Below are 23,288 nucleotides of genomic sequence, written 5' to 3' on the forward strand. Positions count from 1 at the left end.
ACGTTCGGACGCTGTCCGGCCTTGTTGGAATCCTCACACAATTGAATCGATTCCCGTGCGCCTCCGATTGGGTGGCGCTGTTGCCGGATCAGCATTCTTATTGGTTCCCGGAAGCCACGGGCTTTGGATGGTTCATCGGCTCCCTTCCCGACTCCGCGCACGCTAGTCACGTGGTGGCTATTCCGGGGCCGGCTTACACAGCCCGTCTCCTCGCGGAGCTGTGAGGCGGCGCCTGGGGATGCGGAAGCCTTTGGCTGTGCGCTAGACGCGTAGTGCGAGCGGGGGCAGGGAGGGTCTGTCTGAAACAAGCCCCAGGATGGCCCTGGGTGTCGGTGGCTTTGCGGTGGGGCGCAGGGGGTGGTTGAAGGCTTAAAAGGGCAGGGGGGGGGCAGGGAGTTCCCCTGTCCCGAGCAGAGCTGGATGGGGGGGCCCTTGCCACCATGGAGGGGGTGCTGTACAAGTGGACCAACTATCTGAGCGGTGAGTGCCTTCCCCTCTTCCTCCAGCCCTGCGAGTGGTGCCTGCCTGAGGCAGCCTGGGCGGGCGGGGGGTGGGGGTCAGCCGGGACGCGATTCTGTAGATGCGGGAGTTGCTGGGGCGGGGGCAAAGGTGCACGTTAGATCCTGCTGACTTTTGTCCCTAGGGTCCCAAATGGATCCCTCACTCGGGAGAGCCAGGCTAGCCGCTCCCACTGCATCGGGAAAACCGAACCCTGGCACCTCCCAAAGAGCAGGGTGTTGGCAAACCCTAAGTCTGGCACGTGGACCCAGACATAATGTGCCTCCCAGCCAGTGCTAGAACACCACAAAAACACATACCCGGCGCCCGGGTCTTGTCAGATCCAGCAGTGTTTTAATCATAGACATCTCGATTTTATTGCATATATGGAAACAAAGCGTACCTACTTCACCATAAAAATCCGGGCACTGGTACAGCCTTGATCCTGGAGCTTGTACAGCTTTGTATTTCTAATGCAAAAACGCAAAACAATTTTTTTTTACTTTATGGCACCCAAAACCAATAGACCCTGCCTGATACATAGGGTTGCCAGCATTGTATCTTAAAAATAAGAGATCCATCCTCCTGATGTTGTTATCATCATCAATCATAATAATAAGCAGTAATACTCACCTACATTCACCAGAGGTATTTCTTGCTGCTTTTTGCAGCATTCAGCAACTCCTGATCTTGTACAGAGATGGAAAAAATAAGGGACATCCCTGGTAATAAGGAACTTGGCAACCCTACCTATAACCCAGAGCATGAGTGCTGTAAAAATCCAGGTGTGGCACCGGAATCCAGCTGGATCTTGGCTGTCTTTAGCCACAAACTCCAAAATTTACAATCTAAATAGAAAGCCATTGTAGCAGCTTCAATTTGATTGGCAAAATCTGCATCTGGATGCATCCCAGCCCCAGTCTAAAGCTGGTGCCCTGAGATTTATATAGCAGTCCCAAGGATTTTTAAACACACCTTCCATTGAAATGTGCTTAAAATTAATGGAAGATCTAAATCCTCTAGACTGCTTTGGAAATCTCAGTCGAGAGCTGATTGGCTAAAACCACACATAATGTGATCATCCACTTCTGCAAGATGAGATGGGTCATAAAATTAAGCTGCATCTAGAAAAGTCAAGAGGTTAAGTTTTGTTTATTTTGGCTTCATTAAAATACAATGTACATAGATTTATCTGATATGAAAGGACACATGCTGTCTACAGAATTGCCAACCCCAAACATTAAAAAATCCTGACTCAGCCCCCCTAAAAATCCTAATTCTGGCTTGAAAAATCATGAGGGTTTTTTAAAATTTAGTTTTGAATTTTTTTTATTTTCCCTCTGAGTTTTGAGCTGTTAAGGTCACATTTACCAATGTTTTTCAGCAACCATTAGGGCCAAACACTTTTTATACATTTAAAAAAAAAAGCTGAGTCTGTTGTATTTAGGGTGGTCCAAGAACTGTGGCTTTAAGAAAAACTCCAAATATGTGAGAGTCACAATAGACCTTGTGTTGTGAACTCTCAAAATTCTATCTATAAGGCTAAATTTTGAGGATCTAAGTGAAAAAAAAATAGGCAATACCTGCTGGATCCTGGTCTACTTGGATTTTTCCCTGGTGCCAGGTCCAGCCAGATTTTTATGGTGAAGTAGAAACGCTTTGTCTCCATTTATGCAATAAAATCTAGAGATCTGTGGCTAAAACATAGCTGGGTCTGATAAGACCAAAGTGCCAGATATGTGTTTTTGTGGTGTTCTTGTACTGGATTGTGATGGGGCCTGAATTTTTCTAGTTAAGTAGCTGTTTTCTGGTAGAAGCAGCTGTTGTCTACTTTGACGGTACAGTTTGGGAACTTGAAGCCTGACCAGTTCCAGGTGTTTGGATATGTTACTTTGTGGTGTACTGAGCCGTGATGCATTGCAATTTGAATTTTTCAATTAAATTTGAGCAACTGCATTTCTTCTCTATTTAGCCACTAGAGTTTTGGGATTAGTTGGTTGTCTGTGTTTCTTGGTGGTGGTGTTTGTCTGTTTAATCCCAGACTGGATCCCATGGGATCCAGATGCTGGATCCGTGTTCTTGTGCTGCTGCACTAGATAGCAACTTGATTTAGGTTTAGTGGTGCACTAAGAGATGCTACACTTGTTCCTCTGTTTAGACAGATTTTTGGAGGTTGGGTTGAAAATTGGCAGGATCTAGCTGACAGATGTTTCTCCAGTGCTATTGTGTCTCTGCCTCAATTCCCCCTCAGTAAAATGGGGACAATAGTACTTGTCTACCTCACAAGGTTGTTCAAAGGATACATATATTAAAAAGAATGTGAATTGCTATGGCATCTCTCATGTAAGAGAGAGGTTTGGGGTTAGGATACATTAGGGTCCAGATTTTTCCATTGAAGTAGGAGCTGCTACATTTGTTTTCTATATGGATTTTACAATCTGAGACTCAAAATTGCCATGTGGAAAGGCAAAAATTGCTGTGATCCTGCTGGATCCAGGTTTTTGCATTGCTTGGGACACATTAGGGTCTATAATTTTTTGGTGCTGTAGGAGCTGCTACACTTTTTTTCTGTTCATGCAATGGAATTTGGGGAGTGAGGGCCAAAACTTTCAGGGCTCCAGTAGGTTCCAGGTGCTAGATCTGGGTTTTCATGTACTGTGATATGACAACGACAGAAAATTTTAGTGCACTCAGAGCAGCTAGACTTGTTTGTTTAGGAAACTGAGGCCAAAACTTGGCTGGATTCTTGTAATGGATCCAAGTTTTCACAGTGCTTATACCCTGGGCTGCGTTAGGATTTGCATTTCTTGGTGTAGTAGGAATAGTGTTCTCTATTTTGATGGGATTTGTGGCCAAAAAGCTGCAGGATCTCTCAGGATTCAGCTAGATCCAGACTTACATTAAAATAAAAAAACAAACTAATTGAAACACACCTGAATCAAAATCCATTTTCATAAAGAAGGGAGATGCTTTGAAAATCTCAATAAAACTAATGCAGAATGAGTGCGTCTCCCTTCTCTAGGCGTGTAAGACTTAGCAAGTCTGAGTACCTAATGAGCCCACACAGAGAGGGAGACTGTGACAGATGGTGATGTAATTTTTTCGTTAGTGGCTATGCCAAACCCTGGCCCTGCTACTGAATTTCACAGGTCAGTCTCATCAGTGCCTCTTCTTTTGTTATTACAGTCGAACCCATTTATCTCGACCTCGGTTAACTTGCCAATCCTATTAAGTCGACGTTTTAGAAGTGGAACCGCCAAACTCCCTCTTTGTCTTATGGGTTTCTCATCCGTTATGTCAATTCTTTAATCTCGCCGAACCCTAATATCTCGAGCCCGGCTCCCCGCGTCCCCGACCCACCGTGTCCCCAGCCGCCCGCTCCCCGCGTCCCCGACCCCCCGCGTCCCCAGCCACCCGCTCCCCGCGTCCCCGGCTCCCCGCGTCCCCGGCCGCCCGCTCCCCAGCTCCTCAGCCCCGCGGTTCCCTGCGTACCCGCCCGCCCGGCCCCGCTTACGGTCCTCGCCGCCTGCCGCCCGCCCGGCGGCCCCATACCAGTCCCGCCGCCCGCCCGTCCGCCCGGCCCGCCGCGCCCGCCCGGCCCCGCATACCTGGTCGCCGCCTGCCGCCCGCCGCCCAGCCCGCTTACCCGGTCCCGCCCGCGCCCGCCCGTCCGCCCGGCCCGCCCGCCCGCCCGGCCCGCATACCCGGTCCCGCTCGCCTGCCGCCCACCCGGCCCGCATACCCGGTCCCTGCCGCCTGCCGTCCGCCCGGCCCGCTTACCCGGTCCCGCCGCGCCCGCCCGTCCGCCCGGCCGCCGCCGGTCCCTGCGCCGCCTGCCGCCCGGCCCCGCCGCCTGCCGCCCGCCCGGCCCGCTTACCCGGACCCGCCGCTTGCCGCCCGCCCGCCCCGCATACCGGTCCCGCCGCCTGCCGCCGCCCGCCCGGCCCGCACGGTCCCGCCGCGCCCGCCCGTCCGCCCGGCCCGCCCGCCGCCGCCCGGCCCGCATACCGGTCCCGCCGCCTGCCGCCCGCCCGCCCAGCCCGCTGTCCTGCGCCGCCTGCCGCCCGGCCCGCTTACGCCGCCTGCCGCCCGCCCGGCCCGCTTACCGGACCCGCTTGCCGCCCGCCCGGCCCGCATACCCGCCGCCGCCTGCCGCCCGCCCGCCCGGCCCGCTTACGGTCCCGCCGCGCCCGCCCGTCCGCCCGGCCCGCCCGCCGCCCGCCCGGCCCGCATACCCGGTCCCGCCGCCTGCCGTCCGCCCGCCCGGCCCGCATACCCGGTCCCTGCCGCCTGCCGTCCGCCCGGCCCCGCTACCCGGTCCCGCCGCGCCCGCCCGGCCCCGCACGGACCCGCCTGCCGCCCGCCCGGCCCGCTTACGGACCCGCCGCCTGCCGCCCGCCCGGCCCGCTTACGGACCCGCTTGCCGCCGCCCGCCCGGCCCGCATACCAGTCCCGCCGCCTGCCGCCCGCCGCCCGGCCCGCTTACCCGTCCCGCCGCGCCCGCCCGTCCGCCCGGCCCGCCGCCGCCCGGCCCGCATACCCGGTCCCGCCGCCTGCCGTCCGCCCGCCCGCCGCCGCGGTCCCTGCCGCCTGCCGCCCGGCCCGCTTACGGACCCGCCGCCTGCCGCCCGCCTGCCCCGCTTACCGGACCCGCCGCCTGCGCCCGCCCGGCCCGCTTACCCGGACCCGCCGTCTGCCGCCCGCCCGGCCCGCATACCCGGTCCCCGCCGCCTGCCGCCCGCCCGCCCGGCCCGCTTACGGTCCCGCCGCGCCCGCCCGTCCGCCCGGCCCGCCGCGCCCGCCCGGCCCGCATACCCGGTCCCGCCGCCTGCCGCCCGCCCGGCCCCGCATACCCGGCCCCCGCTTCGCCTGCCGTCCGCCCGGCCCGCTTACGGTCCCGCGCCGCCGCCCGTCCCGCTTCGCGGTCCCTGCCGCCTGCCGCCCGGCCCGCTTACCGGACCCCGCCGCCTGCCGCCCGGCCCGCTTACCGGACCCCGCCGCCTGCCGCCCGCCCGGCCCCGCTTACGGACCCGCTTGCCTGCCCGCCCGCCCGCGCTTACGGACCCGCCGCCTGCCGCCCGCCCGCTTACGGACCCGCCGCCTGCCGCCCGCCCGGCCCGCTTACCCGATCCCGCCGCCGCCCGTCCGCCCGGCCCGCCTGCCGCCCGGCCCGCTTACGGACCCGCCGCCTGCCGCCCGCCCGGCCCGCTTACCGGACCCCGCCGCCTGCCGCCCGCCCGGCCCGCATACAGTCCCGCGCCGCCTGCCGCCCGCCCGCCCGGCCCGCTTACGGTCCCTGCCGCCGCCCGCCTGTCCGCCCGGCCCCGCCGCGCCCGCCCGGCCCGCATACCGGTCCCGCCGCCTGCCGTCCGCCCGCCCAGCCCGCTTCGCGGTCCCTGCCGCTTGCCGCCCGGCCCGCTTACCCGGACCCGCCGCCTGCCGCCCGCCCGCCCCGCTTACGGACCCGCCGCCTGCCCGCCCGGCCCGCATACCCGGTCCCGCCGCCTGCCGCCCGCCCGCCCGGCCCGCTTACGGTCCCGCCGCCCGTCCGCCCGGCCCGCCGCCGCCCGCCCGGCCCGATACCCGGTCCCGCCGCCGCCTGCCGTCCGCCCGCCCGGCCCGCATACCAGTCCCTGCGCCGCCTTGCCGTCCGCCCGGCCCGCTTACCCGGTCCCGCGCCGCGCCCGCCCGGCCCGCTTACCCGGACCCGCCCGCCTGCCGCCCGCCCGGCCCGCTTACGGACCCGCCGCCTGCCGCCCGCCCGGCCCGCTTACGGACCCGCCGCCTGCCGCCCGCCCGGCCCGCATACCCGTCCCGCCGCCTGCCGCCCGCCCGCCCGGCCCGCTTACCCGGTCCGCCGCGCCGCCCGGCCGCCCGGCCCGCCGCCCGCCCGCCCGGCCCGTACCGGTCCCGCCGCCTGCCGTCGCCGCCCGGCCCGCCGCGGTCCCTGCGCCGCCTGCCGCCCGGCCCGCTTACCCGGACCCGCCGCCTTGCCGCCCGCCCGGCCCGCATACCGGTCCCGCCGCCTGCCGCCCGCCCGCCCGGCCCGCTTACCCGGTCCTCGCCGCGCCCGCCCGTCCGCCCGGCCCGCCGCGCCCGCCCGGCCCCGCATACCCGGTCCCCGCTTCGCCTGCCGTCCGCCCGCCCGCCCCGCCGCGGTCCCTGCCGCCTGCCGCCCGGCCCGCTTACGGACCCGCCGCCTGCCGCCCGCCCGGCCCGCTTACGGACCCGCCCGCCTGCTGCCCGCCCGGCCCGCTTACGGACCCGCCGCCTGCCGCCCGCCCGGCCCGCTTACCGGACCCGCCGTCTGCCGCCCGCCCGGCCCGCTTACCGGTCCCGCCGCCTGCCGCCCGCCCGCCCGGCCCGCTTACGGTCGCCGCGCCGCCCGTCCGCCCGGCCCGCCGCGCCCGCCCGGCCCGCATACCGGTCCCGCCGCCTGCCGTCCGCCCGCCCGGCCCCGCATACCCGGTCCCTGCTTCGCCTGCCGTCCGCCCGGCCCCGCTTTCCCGGTCCCGCGCCGCGCCCGCCCGGCCCGCCGCGGTCCCTGCGCCGCCTGCCGCCCGGCCCGCTTACCGGACCCGCTTCGCCTGCCGCCCGCCCGGCCCGCTTACGGACCCGCCGCCTGCCGCCCGCCCGGCCCCGCTTACCCGGACCCCGCTTCGCCTGCCGCCCGCCCGGCCCCGCTTACCCGGACCCCGCTTCTCCTGCCGCCCGGCCCCGCTTACCGGGTCCCGCTTCTTTGGCTGCCCAGCTCCGGGTCCCCGTCCACGGCCGCCCGGCCCGGCTTCCCCGTCCCGCTTCGCCGGATCCAGCCACGTGCAGGCAGCGTGTATAAGACGGTTATCTCGATTCACTGCGCATGTGCTGAGTTCACGTAGCACGTGATCACGGTCCGTATGGTCGTTCGCTCCCATGCCAGTTCACTCATTCTTGTTGATCTTGTCTGAAGGATAACATGCTGTAGCTATTCTGTTTATTTTTTCCCTTCTAAAAATGTCTGGAGGTGTTAAGAGAAAACTGGACAATCAGTCAATAGAGAAAAAGTATGAAATCATACTGCAGCTAGAAAAAGGAAGAAAACCGGCAGACCTTAGTCGTCAGCATGGCATTCCAGCAAACACCATTTCAGGATGGAAAAAGAAGGCCGACGTGATAAAGCAAATGTACGAGAAGTCTGTCTTTGATCCAGCAAGAAAAAAACTTAGAGTGGCTGAGCACAAAGATGTCGACGATGCACTGTTTCAATGGTTCACAAATACGCGAGCAACAAAGCTTCCCGTCAATGGTCCCTTGCTGATGGAGAAGGCGGACATCCTTGCTGCAAAGCTAGGACACCCTGACTTTAAAGCAAGTCAGGGGTGGGTGGATCGTTTCAGAAAGAGGCACAACATTGTCTTCAAAGCAATTTGTGGAGAGAGCGCTGCGGTTCAACAGGAACAAGTGAATTCATGGCTGAAGACTCAAATGCGCACAATTTTGGATACCTATGAGACTCGGATCATTTTTAATGCTGATGAAACTGGGCTGTTTTGGAAATGCCTTCCAGACAAGACTATGGCGTTTCGTGGGGAGGCTTGTCACGGTGGAAAAAAGTCGAAGGACCGACTTACAGTGCTAGTTGCTGCTAACATGGATGGAAGCCAAAAACTCCCGCTCTACGTTATAGGAAAGTCCAAGAATCCCAGATGCTTTAAGCAGACCAAAGTTCTCCAATGTGATTACGATGGCCAGCCAAGCGCCTGGATCACAGGAGATCTATTCAGTGCATGGGTGAAAAAGTGGGACAGGAAGTTCCAAGCAGAGAAAAGGAAGGTGGCACTGATCGTGGACAACTGTAGAGCTCATCCGGATGTTCCTGGTCTCAAGGCCATTAAGATCTTTTATCTCCCACCTAACACAACCAGTAAGCTCCAACCAATGGACCAGGGGATAATCCAAGTGCTTAAGGTGTACTACAGGAAAATGTTGATGCGCCAATACCTGCTCCATGATGAAAAGAAGGCACAGTACACCCCTTCCCTTCTAGATGCAATGAACTTCCTGAGATCAGCCTGGAATGACGTGAAGAAGGAAACAATCTCAAACTGCTGGATGCACTGCGTCATTCAGGATATTTCCGATGATGAGTTTCAGGCACAGTGCCGTGCAGCCGCAGAAGAACTCGCGGAAGTGGCGGGAAAATCAAGCCTTACAGATGCTATCTTGGAAGAGGAGGCACAGGAGTTAGCCATCACTGTCCAGGAATTCCGAGATTACATAGAAATCGACAAAGACGTCGTTACTGATGGCGTGATCACCGATGAAGACATTGTATCAAGTGTGCAGTCAGCACAGGCAAGCACATCTGCATGCGGCAATGACAAAGAAGATGAAGAAGATGCGGACGAAGATTTGGAACCAATTCCCTCAGCTGCTGAGGTGGTAGAAATGCTACAGAAAATTCGACGGCATGGTTCTTTTGTAGGAGATGAAACTGTTTTAGACAGCATAAATAATATTGAAGCATTTGTTTGTTGTTAGCAAACATGTATGTACATTTTTATAGCATGCCGATCGCTTCATCAAACAAATCGCGGCAACGCTGTTGTGTAAAAAAACCTCCAAAAACATGTGCATGTACATTCTCATTTATTAACGCACATCATGTACATAAAGAAATTTCAAGCACATGTTAATGTATTGCCGCCATATTGGTTTTTGTTTATCTCGATCATCGGTTATCTCGACGCTTTTTGGCAAACCCCTAGGCCAGCGACATAACAGGGTTCAACTGTACTTAAATTATAAATTATGTGGTACTATGTGGTATTTTTGTTCTGTATTTGTAAAATGCTGAGTACATTTACAGTTGTGAATAGTGTTTCTGTAATAAACAATGTAGTGCTATAGAGGCAATATACAATGGGTATAATGTACCAAACAAACGAGTTCCTGTTATGTTGTAAAGTGCATATCAGTATAATACAAATGCTGAATAAACATGGAGTGGGGCGTGGCATTTACAGATTGATTGCTTCCAAGAAGAGAAGTAGAACTGTGACGTGAGAGCCAGCAGACTATCCTTTCATAGAACATCAGACATTAGAAATGGAGAAAAGACTTGTTAAATCATCTGCAATAGTTACCTCTGCCAATATAGGAATTTTCCCTCCAAACTAGATGTGCTACATAGTGTAAATATTATATATAAAATGTGTGCAAAATATGATGGGACCCTGAGTACTACAAAGATATAAAAGTGTATAACAGTTCAAATCTTTTTCTATCTTTCTATACCACCAATCTGTAATGCTTTGTTTCACATGGTCCAAGATCATATGAGACATTCATGGAAACAGGAAGCTTATTTAACATATTTGAAAAAGTGTGCTTTCTTTTTCTCTCCTAAGAGAGCAGAGGATGGAGTCTGCTGGGGATCATCATCTCCAGTGGTAATGTTTCTATCGCTGACACTCATGAGAGAAGATGAAATTTGCCTCAAATTTTCCTATATCCTAACAAGTGGTGCCTCCACTGTATTTTAATTTTCAGTGCCCTCTCCATGTGTTTTTCCCAGAAAACTTTTTTCTCCCATATATCCAGTTTATCAAAGACAATAAAAATGTTTGGGCCCAGTTCTCAGCTGCTGATGTAACCAAAACCTGCAAAAACCATCCAAGCAAAGTATATACACCTTTATAAAAGGGTATATAAACCCTCAATTATTAGGTTTGAACACAGAGGCAGGATCATGTGTTCGCACTACTTGTGTGAACTGTGAGACCATTCCTGTCTTCCCATACCCTGCCAATTTGAGAGAGTAGGAAGCCCTGCACAATTTTCACTGAATTATTAAGCACAATACTAGGTGATTATACCTTCGCAGGGTTTTTACAAACTCTGACTAACCCTCAACACCTACAGAGGGAGGTATTAAATAATGACGGCACAGAGAATGAACTTGTGGCCTCAGACAAAGAGTGTGTATGATTATCTCTTGATAGAACAGGATGTGAGCCAGGAACTGAGACCATTAGATTAGACCATGTCTTACTGTCTAATGTGAATTTCACCTACTAAATGTGAGCTGAGGTGTGTACAGCATTCTGTCATACACACCACCAGTTTGATTCTTGACTATGACAACAATCAAGACATTTTCTTTTTGTGTAAGTTGGTTTGAGTAGGTTTTAGATGAAGTATAAGTGGTGTTGCACTGAGGCGCCGATCCTCAAAGGTATTTAGGCAACTAATTTCTGTAGACAGCAATGGGAGTTAGGTGCCTAAATCCGTTGAAGGTTTGAGCCTGAGTGCTTTGGAAGCTGATCTACACATCTGTCTGAAATAGAGCCATAGCCTAATGTTTGTCTTAGACCTAGTTTACATCTTAGAAGTTACTTTTGCTGAGTCTGAGGAGACTGACTCGTAAAAAAAATAGCCTGATTTCAGACAAGACTTTTATAGGGTGAGTAAATTACCATTTATTATGGAGTATAAACAGCCCATAGGGAAGTACATGCTGAAGATGGGGAGCTCCTTCCTTTAATTATGTAGGTAATAGCTTGGTATTTCCCAATGTTCTTTCTACTCAAATTCAATCAACTTCAGACTTTGAACATGAGAAGTATTTTACGTAAGATCAGCTCACCGGAGTCTTCATGTCTTAACTTGAAGATTAAACATGTCTTCTAAATTAGAGATGGCAAATACTGATTACATGGACTGGCCCATGCATATGCAAGTGCAGAATTGTTCTCTGCAGTACATTTTCTAGCACTTTACCTAGTCTCTTAACAGTTACATGTGAAGTAACTTCCACCATTTCCCTTGGGAAAGCTGTGCAACAGTGTAATGCTTGCTGTCACACCTTTTCCTGGTATGTAAATATTCCCATAATTTAATTTTATAACTCTTAATTATACCTTGTTGTACCAACCCTAAATTATTCCTCTTCCTTGAAATGTTACACCCTTCAGATACTTGCCATGGTTAGCCATGCTACACTGTACCATATATAGTATCAGAGGGGTAGCCGTGTTAGTCTGGATCTGTAAAAGCAGCAAAAAGTCCTGTGGCACCTTATAGACTAACAGACATATTGGAGCATGAGCTTTCGTGGGTGAATACCCACTTCGTCAGATGCATGTAGTGGAAATTTCCAGGGGCAGGTATATATATGTGCAAGCAAGAAGCAGGCTAGACACTGTACCATATATAGTTCTCTTTCATTCTTTCTTTGAGTTATGACTGTTGTCTGAATTCCTTTCCATTTGTCTGATTTTAATATGCCAAAACCTAAAACTGAACAGCAAATTTCAGGCTGAATATAAAGTTCTAACTCACTTTTTTTTTTTTTTGCTCCTAATGCCATCATATCATGTTGAAACTTGCATCTTAATAAATTCACTTTTTAAAATGAAAACTGCAAAGAACACTAACTGATAGAGGCAGATTCTAAATACATAGGCTAACATTTTCAAAAGTGTCTCCTAATTTGGGTGCTGAACTTAAGACACCTGGTGCCTGAGTTTTCAGAGTGCCGAGCATGCATGGTTCCAGTTGACGTCAACCTCTGAAAATTGGGCCCTAGTTGTTTCCACAAATGAAGGAGCCCATGCTTGAGAAGTTTAGCCTTCATTTCCTTTTAGCCTCCTGGATTTTGTCCTATAGAACTGGAACGAGGTGGCTTTTGGGAAGCTGGAAGTATGCAGTTGAGGTTTTTGTAATCCCTAGTGCATCAGATATGGCTATTCTTAGTGGTAGTATCCAGTATCTGATAGTGGCTAGTTGATTAGATGGACCACTGGTCAGACCAGTATGGCAGTTCTGTGACCAGCCAACTAATTTTCTATGGGTCTTTGTGTGTTCTAGATTTCTATGCTTTTCTTGCTCTGGGCCATATGGTTTGAGATCATGTTTTCATATAAACATCCTTTTTTGTCTTATAATCTTTTAATTGAGGCAGTTGGAAGATGCTTTCAGTGAAGTTGATTAGGCTGTGGGAATCAAGAACATTTTGTCTCTTCTTTCCTTGCTATTTAGGTGGGGGTGTTGGGGCAACTGAGAGAGTATTTCCTGTATTGTGTTTCCTGTATTCCAGCAGGTGAGCTATGTAACTCCAGTACTGGTGCCTGCATAGTTTGCTGTCTAATTCTCCTGTATGTGAATGAGTGTGTATGATCACAGAGAATGGTTTTGGTGGAGAGAGAAATAAAGGGATGTGGTGGTGGAGAGATGTCCTCTTTTGCATTGTGTAAATCCAGTGGATTGACTCAGATCAGTCTCATAACCACACCATAAATAAGTAGAAGGCGCAGGAATTTAGACTTATAGACTTTAAAGCCGGAAGGGACCATCATGATCTCCTAATATGACGTTCTGCAAACTGCAGGCCACAGAACCTTGCCCACCCACTCCTGTAATAGACCATAACCTCTGGCTGAATTACTGAAGTCCTCAAATCATGGTTTAAAGGTTTCAAGTAACAGAGAATCCATCAATTACACTAAATTAGACTTGCAAGTGACCCGTGCCCCATGCTGCAGAGAATTACAGAGGCCTGGTGTTTTTTTCACCTATCTGACCCAGGGTAAAATTCTTTCCTGACCACAGACATGGCCATCAGTTAGACCAGGGGTAGGCAACCTATGGCATGCGTGCCGAAGGCGGCACGCGAGCTGATTTTCAGCGGCACTCACGCTGCCTCGGTCCTGGCCACTGGTCTGCGGGGCTCTGCATTTTAATTTTATTTTAAATGAAGCTTCTTAAACATTTTAAAAATCTTATTTACTTTACATACAACAATAGTTTAGTTATATATTATAGACTTATAGAAAGAGACCTTCTAAAAACGTTAAAATGTATTACTGGCACGTGAAACCTAAAATCAGAGTGAATAAATGAAGACTCGGCACCCCACTTCTGAAAGGTTGCCAACCCCTGAGTTAGACCCTGAGCATATGGGCAAGACCTACTAGCCAGACACCTGGGAAAGAATTCTCTAGTCACTCTAGACCTTCCCGTCTAGTGTCCCATCACCGGCTGTTCGAGATATTTGATGCTGGCACTTGCAGATCGGCTACATGCCATTGTAGGCAATGGCATCATACTACCCCTTCCATAAACGTATCAGGCTCAGTCTTTAAGCCAGTTAGGTTTTTTTGCCCCCACTGCTCCTTTTGGAAAACTGTTCCAGAACTTCACTCTTCTGATCGGTAGAATCCTTCATCTAATGTCAAGCCTATACTTGTTGATGACCAGTTTATATCCATTTGTTCTTGTGTCAGCATTGGGGCTTAACTTAAATAACTCCTCACCCTCCCTGGTATTTATCCCTCTGATGTATTTATAGAGAGCAATCAATCTCCCCTTAGCCTTTTTCAGTAGGCTAAACAAGTCAAGCTCTTTGAATTTCCTCTCATAAGGTAGTTTTCCATTCCTCGGATCATCTTAGTAGCCCTTTTCTGCACCTGTTCCAGTTTGAATTCACCTTTCCGAAACATGGGAGACTGATAAGTCCCCAGTTTAAAGCAGAAATTCTTGTTGTTAGTCCCTAAGTATATGACCTTGCACTTTGCATTATTAAATTTTATCCCATTTCGATTACTCCAGTTTTCAAAGTCATCCAGATCTTTTTTTGTATGATATTCCGGTCCTCCTCCGTATTGGCTATACCTCCCAACTTTGTGCCATCTGCAAATTTTATTTGCACACTGACACTTTTTGTGCCAAGGTCATTAATAAAAATGTTAAGTAAGATTGGTCCCAAGACCAGTCCCCAGGAACTCCACTAGTAACCTCCCTCCAGCCTGACAGTTCACCTTCCTGTTTGACCAGTTGTAGTCTGCCCTTTAACCAGTTCCTTATCCATCTTTCATTCTCACATTAATCCCCATCTTCTCCAATTTATTGGATAATTTCTCACGTGGAACTGTATCAAATGCTTTACTGAAATCCAGGTAGACTAGATCTACTGCATTTCCTTAAAAATCAGTATCTTCTCAAAAGAAGGAGATCGGGTTGCTGTGGCACAATCTACCTTTTGCAAAACCATGTTGTATTTTATCCCAATAACAGTTTACTTTTTATGTCCTTAACTACTTTCTCTTTCAGAATTTGTTCCAAGACCTTGCATACAACTGAGGTCAAACTAACAGGTCTGTAGTTTCCTGAATCACTTTTTTTTCTCCCCTTCTTAAAAATAGGTACCATATTAGCAATTCTCCAGTCATGGGGTATGACCCCCCCCAAATTTAGAGATTCATTAAAAATCCTTGCTATTGGGCTTGCAATTTCATGTGCTGGTTCCTTTAATGTTCTTGGATGGAGATTATCTGTCCAGTAGCCACCCTGCCTCTAGCCCTAAGATCCTCATTACCCTTATTAAAAACTGAGGCAAAATATTTGTTAGGCACATGCCTGGATTACCTTTTATCTTCACCCCATCCTCGGAGTTTAGAGATCCCATTTCTTCTTTCCTTGTTTTCTTTTTATTTATGTGACTATATAACCTTTTACTATTGATTTTAATTCTCTTTGCAAGGTCCATCTCTGCTTGGTTTTTGGCATTCCCACTTTTTCCCTGCACTTTATGACCTGCAAGAGGTAGCTTTCCTTGCTGCCCTATCACGTTTTCCATTCCTTTTAGGCTTTCTGCTTTCTCTTAATAACCTGTTTGAGATGCGTGCTCATTCAGCACGGTCTGCAACCCTTCCCTACGAATGTTTTCCCCTTGCTTGGGATTCAGGCTTCAGATAGTTTCTGCAGCTTTGACTTAAAGTAATTCCAAGTCTCCTCCACATTCAGTTCCTTACAGAGTGGATTTGATTTAAATCACTAGTCAGGAAGACTCGATTTAATCATGGATTTCTACATAAAAGTGCATTCTTGTTGGTTGTTATAACCTTAATACATATTCTTCACAACTCAGAGATAGATGTAGGTTTCATTTTTAGAAGGTACACACTATACATTTTTAAATTGCTTTATTTTGAAAACTTTTCATATTAGTTTTACAGCTATATCAGAAAATGAAGGATTGTTTGGTTATTTCATTTACCAAATGTAATAGAAGCAGATATTTATGAAGTCATTGGAAGGTGAACTATCTCCAGTTCAACAGGTTAATCATTAATATTTGGAGGATTTTCTTGCCATGATGTATTAGGAGAACATCACCACCAGACAAACATTTAAATTATTTTAGTTAAATAAAATTAACAACGTTCTGTATTCTGGAGTTTTTTCTTCAACTGCAAACACATATTTTAACAAAACAAGCATATGAATTTTTGAATTTAGTTAAACATTCCAGTTTTTTTAAATCAGGTTTGTTTTTGTTAAAATTGTTTTTAACTAAAATAGTTTAAATGAAATATTTAAAACAAAAATTAAATTGACTGTCAGCCAGGTCAACATGAGAAACTTAAAATATTGGCTTCTGCAGCTATGTTATATTATTATTTACTGACCTGCAAATAAAATTTTATAAATAGCCTGTAAGTTTTAAATACCCTTTAATTAAACTAGTTTAGTTTAGTATTTAATCGGTTTCAAAATTTACTTTCACTATTAACAAAAATTCAGAAAATCTTTAATTTTCAAAGCAAATTCATATGCTTCAAAATATATATCAAATTAAAAAGTATGCCTTTCATACGGCTTATAAAATGTCTATTTTATATACTAAGTATAATGTATTGTGCTTTATAACTAAAACTGTACAACAACCTCATCATGTTATTACTGTAAAAATGTTACTACTTTTCTTATTATTTATTTTAATAATGACTGGTGGATCTCAAATCAATGAAGGCTACACTAAGGGTATGTCTACACTACTCGCCGAATCGGCGGGCAGCAGCCGATCCAGCGGGGGTTGATTTATCGTGTCTAGTCTAGACGTGATAAATTGACCCCCGAGCGCTCTCCCGTCGACTCCTGTTCTCCACCACCGCAAGAGGCGCAGGCAGAGTCGACGGGGAGCGGCAGCAGTTGACTCATCACAGTGAAGACACCGCAGTGAGTAGGTCTAAGAACGTCGACTTCAGCTACATTATTCACATAGCCGAAGTTGCGTAACTTAGATTGATTTCCCTACCCCCGCCACCTCCCCCACCCAGGGTAGACCAGGCCTCAGAAAGACCTCAAGACTTCTGGAATATGCTGCTCAAACAGTTTCACTTTTGTTTCTACTGCCTGTCCCTCCCGTCTCACATTTATCTCCAGACTTCTTCTCCTTGTCCAGCTCTATTCTTCCCCAAACAATCTTCTATTCATTGAACTTTTTGAAACTTTGAACTTTTAGAGAGAGGTACGGGATTGACTCCGTGTGCACAAATTTGCAGCGGGACAATAGAGTTGAGGTCTGTTATTTCTCATTCATTCATTCATGCCTGTCACCCCAACCGGGGTATGGGCCGCCAACCACAGATCTCCAGAGTCTTCTATCCTGGGCCATTCGCTCTAGCTGGTTCCAGGTATAGCCCATTTTTTGCCATGTGCCGATGGTAATCCTCCTGGTTGTAAGAAGGGTGATCGGCTTAGTGGCTTCCTCGCGGCTTTCACCACCCAGCGTCACGCGTCTTCGAGTTGAAGACCCTTCTTTTTCCAGGCTAAAAGTCTCTGTTAACTCTATTGTTGGCGTTTCTGTAGCAAGCTGATTTTTACGGGGTGGAGTTGCTAGCCCCACGCCCAACCCTCCTCCTTTACCCTGACTTGGGACAGGCAGATGGCCCCAAAGGACCTCTCTGGTGGAGTTTCTGTTATTTCTCACCTCTCATTTATTTATTTAAAAACATTTTTGCTATTAACAAGCATGTTATCTCTGGAGACACAAATCCACAGTTTGAGAACTGCAAAACTAAGCATCTCTGATGGTATCTTCTAGACTGAGCACTGTCCCACATTGGGTAGATAGAAAGATTAATCTAAATAATCTATACAGAAGCCTCTGGAACCCCATAAGATTGGGTCCCTAATCCATGAACTTTTCTTAAACATTACATTAATATATTGTGTCATACTATAGAATTAGAATTTATAATCCCTATTCCATGATGAGATATCGTAGAGCTATAATGTACAGTATCTTAATTAAAACTATCTTTAGATAGGTTTTTTCCCTCAAAAAGCATTTTATCAAAATCCAATTTAAATTAAAAAAGCATGATTGTGGAATTATTCTCAGTGCTGCCAACACTTGTGATACTATTGTGTCATGACTTCTGGCAGGCTCAGGAATTTCACCTGAGCTGCCTGCAGTTCCCCTTTCTGCTCCTAGAGGGTGCTATACCACTTGTCTGCAGGCAGCTTTAGCTGTTGGCCGCAGGACTGGGGCCCTTTATGTGTTCTGGGTACGTTTGGGGAGCTGCCCGCAGGAGCCTGCCAGGGCTGAACTGGGGGGCTGTGGGAGCCTTCCAGGGCCAAGTGAGGGAGTGAAGAGTCTGCCAGTGGGAAGGCAGGTAGTGGGAGAGGGAGGAGCTTTTCTCAGGGGGAGCAGGTGGACAGGAGAGCCAGGGCCTGTATTTTTTGCATACACATTTTTTATGCATTTAAGGTTGAATTTCTCTGTCTCACACTCACGTGTATATTAGGGGTAAGCAGACTTTTAAAAACGTAATGGACTGTCTTTTGGTTATTTCTCCAAACAAACGAACAAAAACAAACAAACCCTCATGATTTTGGGGGTTCTGACTCATTATTTTTGAACTCTTGGGACTGGACATACTAACTTCTTTACATCAACACTGTTAGAAGTGAAAGTAAATATGGCACCTGATATTAACTTTTAACAATACAAATAAATTGTTTACTGACACTGTTCTCTAAAGTGAAAGGCCAGAGAAGGTATACGTGCAGTACTCCCCTTCCTGTGCATCTCCACTACTCTTGGTATATGTGAGACCACAAATTCCTTTCTCCATTGGCATGTGAAGTAACTACATAAACTAAAGCAAGCAACGGGGGAGGGGGCAGGGCCTCGGGGGTAAGGAGCAGCTTGGGGGCAGGGCCACAGTTCAGGCACCGGTGGCTCCCCACTTTTATGGACCTTCTGCTGTTCTTGCTTTGGATGCTCTAAAAATGCCAAAGCCTCAAAATAATATGTACATGTTAGAGCAGTGGTGGGCAGCCCATCAGGGTAATCTGATTGCGGGCCACGAGACATTTTGCTGACGTTGACCGTCCACAGGCATGGCCTCCAGCAGCTCCCAGTGGCCAGGAATGGTGAACTGCAGCCACTGGGAGCTGCGGGGGCCCAGGCCTGCGGAAGGTCAACGTCAGCAAAATGTCTCGTGGCCCACGATCAGATTACCCTGATGGGCCACTTGCGGCCAATGGGCTGCGGGTTGCCCACCACTGCACTAGAGGATTATAAGGAAAACGCAGACCCACTCTTGTGTAGGAACAGCTATGCTGAGAAAAACCTTGTATTTGTATTAGTTCTAGGGACAATCTGATTCTCATTGAGAGACAAGAAATGATCCAGAAATTATCTAATCTGTAATTATTTCCTTTGCTAAAGACTACTTGCTCCTCCTTTTGAGTGGGAATGGTGTGACTATTGATAGTACTGAATGAGCAACCATGTGGAATGAACTTGGTTTCACAAGAAGTATGGGCAGGTGTTTAATATATATGTGTTTCATATAATGTATGAAGCAAATTGGGATTTTGAAAAATACAGTGTAGAGTAGAACCTTTGTGGTTAGTGCAAATATTCAAGAGACTTCTGTAGCATTCAGGGGCATTGATTTAAATCAAAGCGATATAAATCACTGATTTCAATCTTTTAATCAGCAAACAGGCAACCTTGATTTAAGTCATTGATTTTAATCGTGTTTTGCATTTGTACATCTTAGTTATCTGTCTAAAGAGAGGTTGATGCTCATTTAGTCAGCTAACCATTAAAACATGTTGATTTGCAGCTAAATATAGCTTTTACACTAAATTTGGTGTTTCTTTTTGCTAACCAGGAGAATACACTGTATCTATACAAATTTATTTAAGCAATTACATAGCTTATCTTTTTACTAGATTAATTTTTTGCTCGCAATTTGTGTTGAGCTCTATTTGGATAGAAATTAAATTTCAATTAAATACACAAAAGCAGCGTTTAAAAAAATTAAATAAAACAATGTTTTGGATACATAAGTGGAAAAGGTTATCAAAACATATTTTGCATTTAAAGCTAACTGATTTATTACATAACAGAAGTATTATCTGTAGTTAGTGAATTGAACTGATTGTATCTGATTACTAGTTGTAACATCTTGATGGACATTGTGGCGCTCCACCTTTCACACCTAGTTTCTGTTCCTGGATTGGTAGAGGAAAAACTGGTTTTTCAACTCCAAATTGGTTTCTTAACTTTGACTCATCTGCTCATTGAACTGAACTAGTTGAATAAATTAAAATGACGAAGGTACTCGCTCTGACTTGCTGTCAAATATTGGTTAGCTCTTCAACAAACTCCACTTCCAGGTGTTTAGCCAGTGATTTCCATCAATTTGGTGGTTTGACTTTCTTTAAAGCTTGGCAGCAAACATGTACTACTTAATATTTTTGTATTCATTTTTGTATATAATTTAAATGGTTGTAGTAGATTATAAGTTTAGACATCAACATAGGTTATCAATTTCAAATTTAATTTTGAATAGATTTATTTTTTAAAAAATAAATCTATTTTAAAAAAATTAACCTGTTTTTAATTTAAAATTTTTGAAAATCAATTCTTGTCCTGATAGCCGCCTTTCCATGTGAGGATCCCAAAGCACTTTACAGACATTAATGAATTTTATGCCCAGCAACATCCCTGTAAGATAGCTTTGTAATATTGTCCTCACTTTACAGATGACAAAACTGGGGCACACGGAGAATAAGTCACTTGCCCAGGGTGTCTTAGCAGTTCTGTGTCAGCTCTGGGAATTGAATCAGAAGATTCTTAGTTCTGTATGTTAGCCACTAGACATACTTCCACTAAATGAAAACTGACTTGTTAATAATGGAAGGCATATTCCTTGCATACGTAGAGGACCAGCTGCCAACAGTATTGATCTCACCAGGTGCCTTTTGAGGCAAAGAAGGGGATGTTCTGTAGGCAACAGCTGCCAGCTGAGTATCCAGTAGTAATCCAGGCTTTAATAAACTTCCTAGATTTCAAACTTGTGTGGCATTGCCAAAGATCCTCCTCCAAACGTCAGTGCTGATACCACCTTTGCCAGCTCTTCTGTTGCTTTCTTCAATATATCAATACCACCTCAGTCTTGTCTGGACCAAGTCTTGCACAACTGTCATCCAGCCATGACTCTCATGGCTCTCATGCAGACTCTGGTCTTGTGTTTCGCTACACCATCAGGTCAGAGGTGATGGAGATATAGAATTGGGTGTCATCATATGAAATAAACAGTGCAGCTCATTAAGAGCAGGAGAGGTGACAGACCTGCAGTACACTGCATGGGAAATCTTGGTGCATAAGAGTGTCTTTCCTCTGAGACCTCAAAAAGAAAGGAGTGGCGCCACTCCAGTAACCTATGCAACCCTGCTAAGGGCTGCAAATGTGTCAAGAAAACCTCACGGCCAATGGTAGCAGCAGCAGCTGACCAATCTAAAACACTCAGCCTGAACATTTGAATTTCTTCTTCTGCTAGGAGGAGTTCGCTGGCTAACATAGGCACTTCAGAATCTGTCCCATATCTAGGCTTAAAATGTGGTTAACTGAGATCAAAGAAACCCACGTACTCCATAAATTGTCAAAGTAGTCCTGCTATAACCCTCTAAGTAACCTTTCTCAAAAGAGGGAAAAGAGATATGGGTCTGTAGTTAGAAAGAATGTCTGCATCAAGAAAGAGCCTTATACTAGCTCCCCTGCTGGTCACTGGGACTCTTCCCCATTGCTTTAGGGAAGCAATGTCAGTCTAAACCAGGGGTCCGCAACCTTTCAGAAGTGATGTGCCGAGTCTTCATTTATTCACTCTAATTTAAGGTTTTGTGTGCCAGTCATACATTTTAACGTTTTTAGAAGGTCTCTCTCTCTCTGTCTATAATATATAACTAAACTATTGTTGTATGTAAGCAAATAATTTTTTAAAAATGTTTAAGAAGCGTCATTTAAAATTAAATTAAAATGCAGAGCCCCCTGGGCCTGTGGCCAGGACCCAGGCAGTGTAAATGCCACTGAAAATCAGCTTGTGTGCCGCCTTCGGCACACATGCCATAGGTTGCCTACCCCTGATCTAAACCAATAGCAGGCCAGTATTTTCCCACCGGCCATCGTCAGCGTGGAAGGACATAGGCACATCCCCATCTTTTCCCTTTACACATTTAAAAAAGGAAGAATAATACTTATTTTCCTTAGTAGTTGGTTTAACAACTAATGTTTGTAAAGTGCTTTGAATGCCAAGAAGTAAATAAGCAATAAAGTATTACTTTCATAATCCAGTGGCTGAAAAAAATCTTAGTGTCTCTTACCTTGGTATCTTTAAAAACCCAACCAAATTAGCATCTCTTAATCAAAGCATGTTTTCCAAAAGTGTAGGACTGGAGGGGACCTCAGTAGGTCATCTAGTCCAATCCCCTACATTCAAAGCAGGGCTAAGTAATAGACCAGTGGTTCTCAAACCGTGGGTCAGGACCCCAGTGTGAGTCGCAACCCATTGCCAGGGCTGGCTTAGACTTGCTGGGGCCTGGGGCCAAAGCCCAAGGGCTTCAGCCATGGAGGTGGGGCTCATATTAGAGGCCCCCTTGCCTGGCTTCAGCTTTTCCACCCCCCACCCGGAGGCAGTGGCACCCCCACCCCGAGCAGTGGGGCTCTGGTGAGCTCAGGCTTTGATCCCCCCCCTCTTGGGGTCATGTAGTAATTTTTGTTGTCAGAAGGGGGTTGTGTTAGCGAATCCCTGAACTAGACCGTCCCCGATAGGTTTCTATGTAACCTGTTCTTAAAAGCCTCCAATGACAGAGATTCCACAACCTCCCTAGGCAATTTGTTCCAGTGCTTAACTACTCTGGCTGTTGAGAAGTTTTTCCTGATGTCCAGCCTAAACCTCTCTTGTTGCAATTTAAACCCATTTCATCTTGCCCTATCCTCAGAGTTAAGGAGAATGATTTTTCATCTTCCTCCTTCTAACAACCTTTTATGTACTTGAAAACTGTTCTTGAAAATTTGAAATCAGTTCCACTTCTTTGCATTCTCCAGTATTTAGTTATTCCAGCTGGATTTGCACTGTGTGACTGTTTTCCCTCTGTCTCAGCAGTCTGGAACTAAGACTTTCAGGATTCTCATTCATTACAACATTGAAGTCAATTGTGTCCAGAGCTAAGCCATGTTATTATTGAACAAGTCTGAGATTGTTTGATAGTGACAGCCATAGTTCCTGAAGAGTGAAAACAAAAGTAGACAAGCAGGCCTTCCAGCTTGTGGAAATGTGAAGACAATGCTGAATTCTTAGACACATAAGGGCATTTATATTTCTGGTGGATAATAAGACAAAAATGTTCAACTGCTAACGGTACTAATTTTAAATACACTTAAGAGTACAATATGGTGGGACATGATCCAATGCCCACTGAAGTCAACTGGAGTCTTTCTCATTTCAATGAATGTTGTATTGGGCCATTGATAGACATTAGCTTTCAGTACCTCTTTAGTTTTATCTGCTTATTTTACCGACATCAGACTTTTACTGTCAGTAGCTCTGCAGAGCTAATTCAAGCTGTGGAAGAATGAGCTATGTTCTGGCAGGCCTAGTGCATCATCAATGAAAGTGCACCTAAATTCTCATTCCGGAATCTTGAGTGTTGTCAATTTTAACAAA

The 23,288-nt window shown here is 48.0% G+C and overlaps 1 protein-coding gene across 1 annotated transcript in view; it reads left to right on the forward strand.

The window, feature by feature from the left end:
* The first annotated feature begins 26 nt into the window (after positions 1-26).
* The window catches only part of PLEKHA8 (pleckstrin homology domain containing A8), a 49,244-nt gene continuing 25,982 nt past the window's right edge, over positions 27-23,288 (forward strand). The window contains exon 1 of the mRNA XM_039523371.1: positions 27-480. Coding sequence (XP_039379305.1) covers positions 441-480 — 40 coding nt within the window. The 5' untranslated portion in view covers positions 27-440. The remainder of the gene's footprint in view (positions 481-23,288) is intronic.

Source organism: Mauremys reevesii, linkage group 2, assembly GCF_016161935.1.
Source record: "Mauremys reevesii isolate NIE-2019 linkage group 2, ASM1616193v1, whole genome shotgun sequence".
NCBI classification, from domain to species: domain Eukaryota; kingdom Metazoa; phylum Chordata; order Testudines; family Geoemydidae; genus Mauremys; species Mauremys reevesii.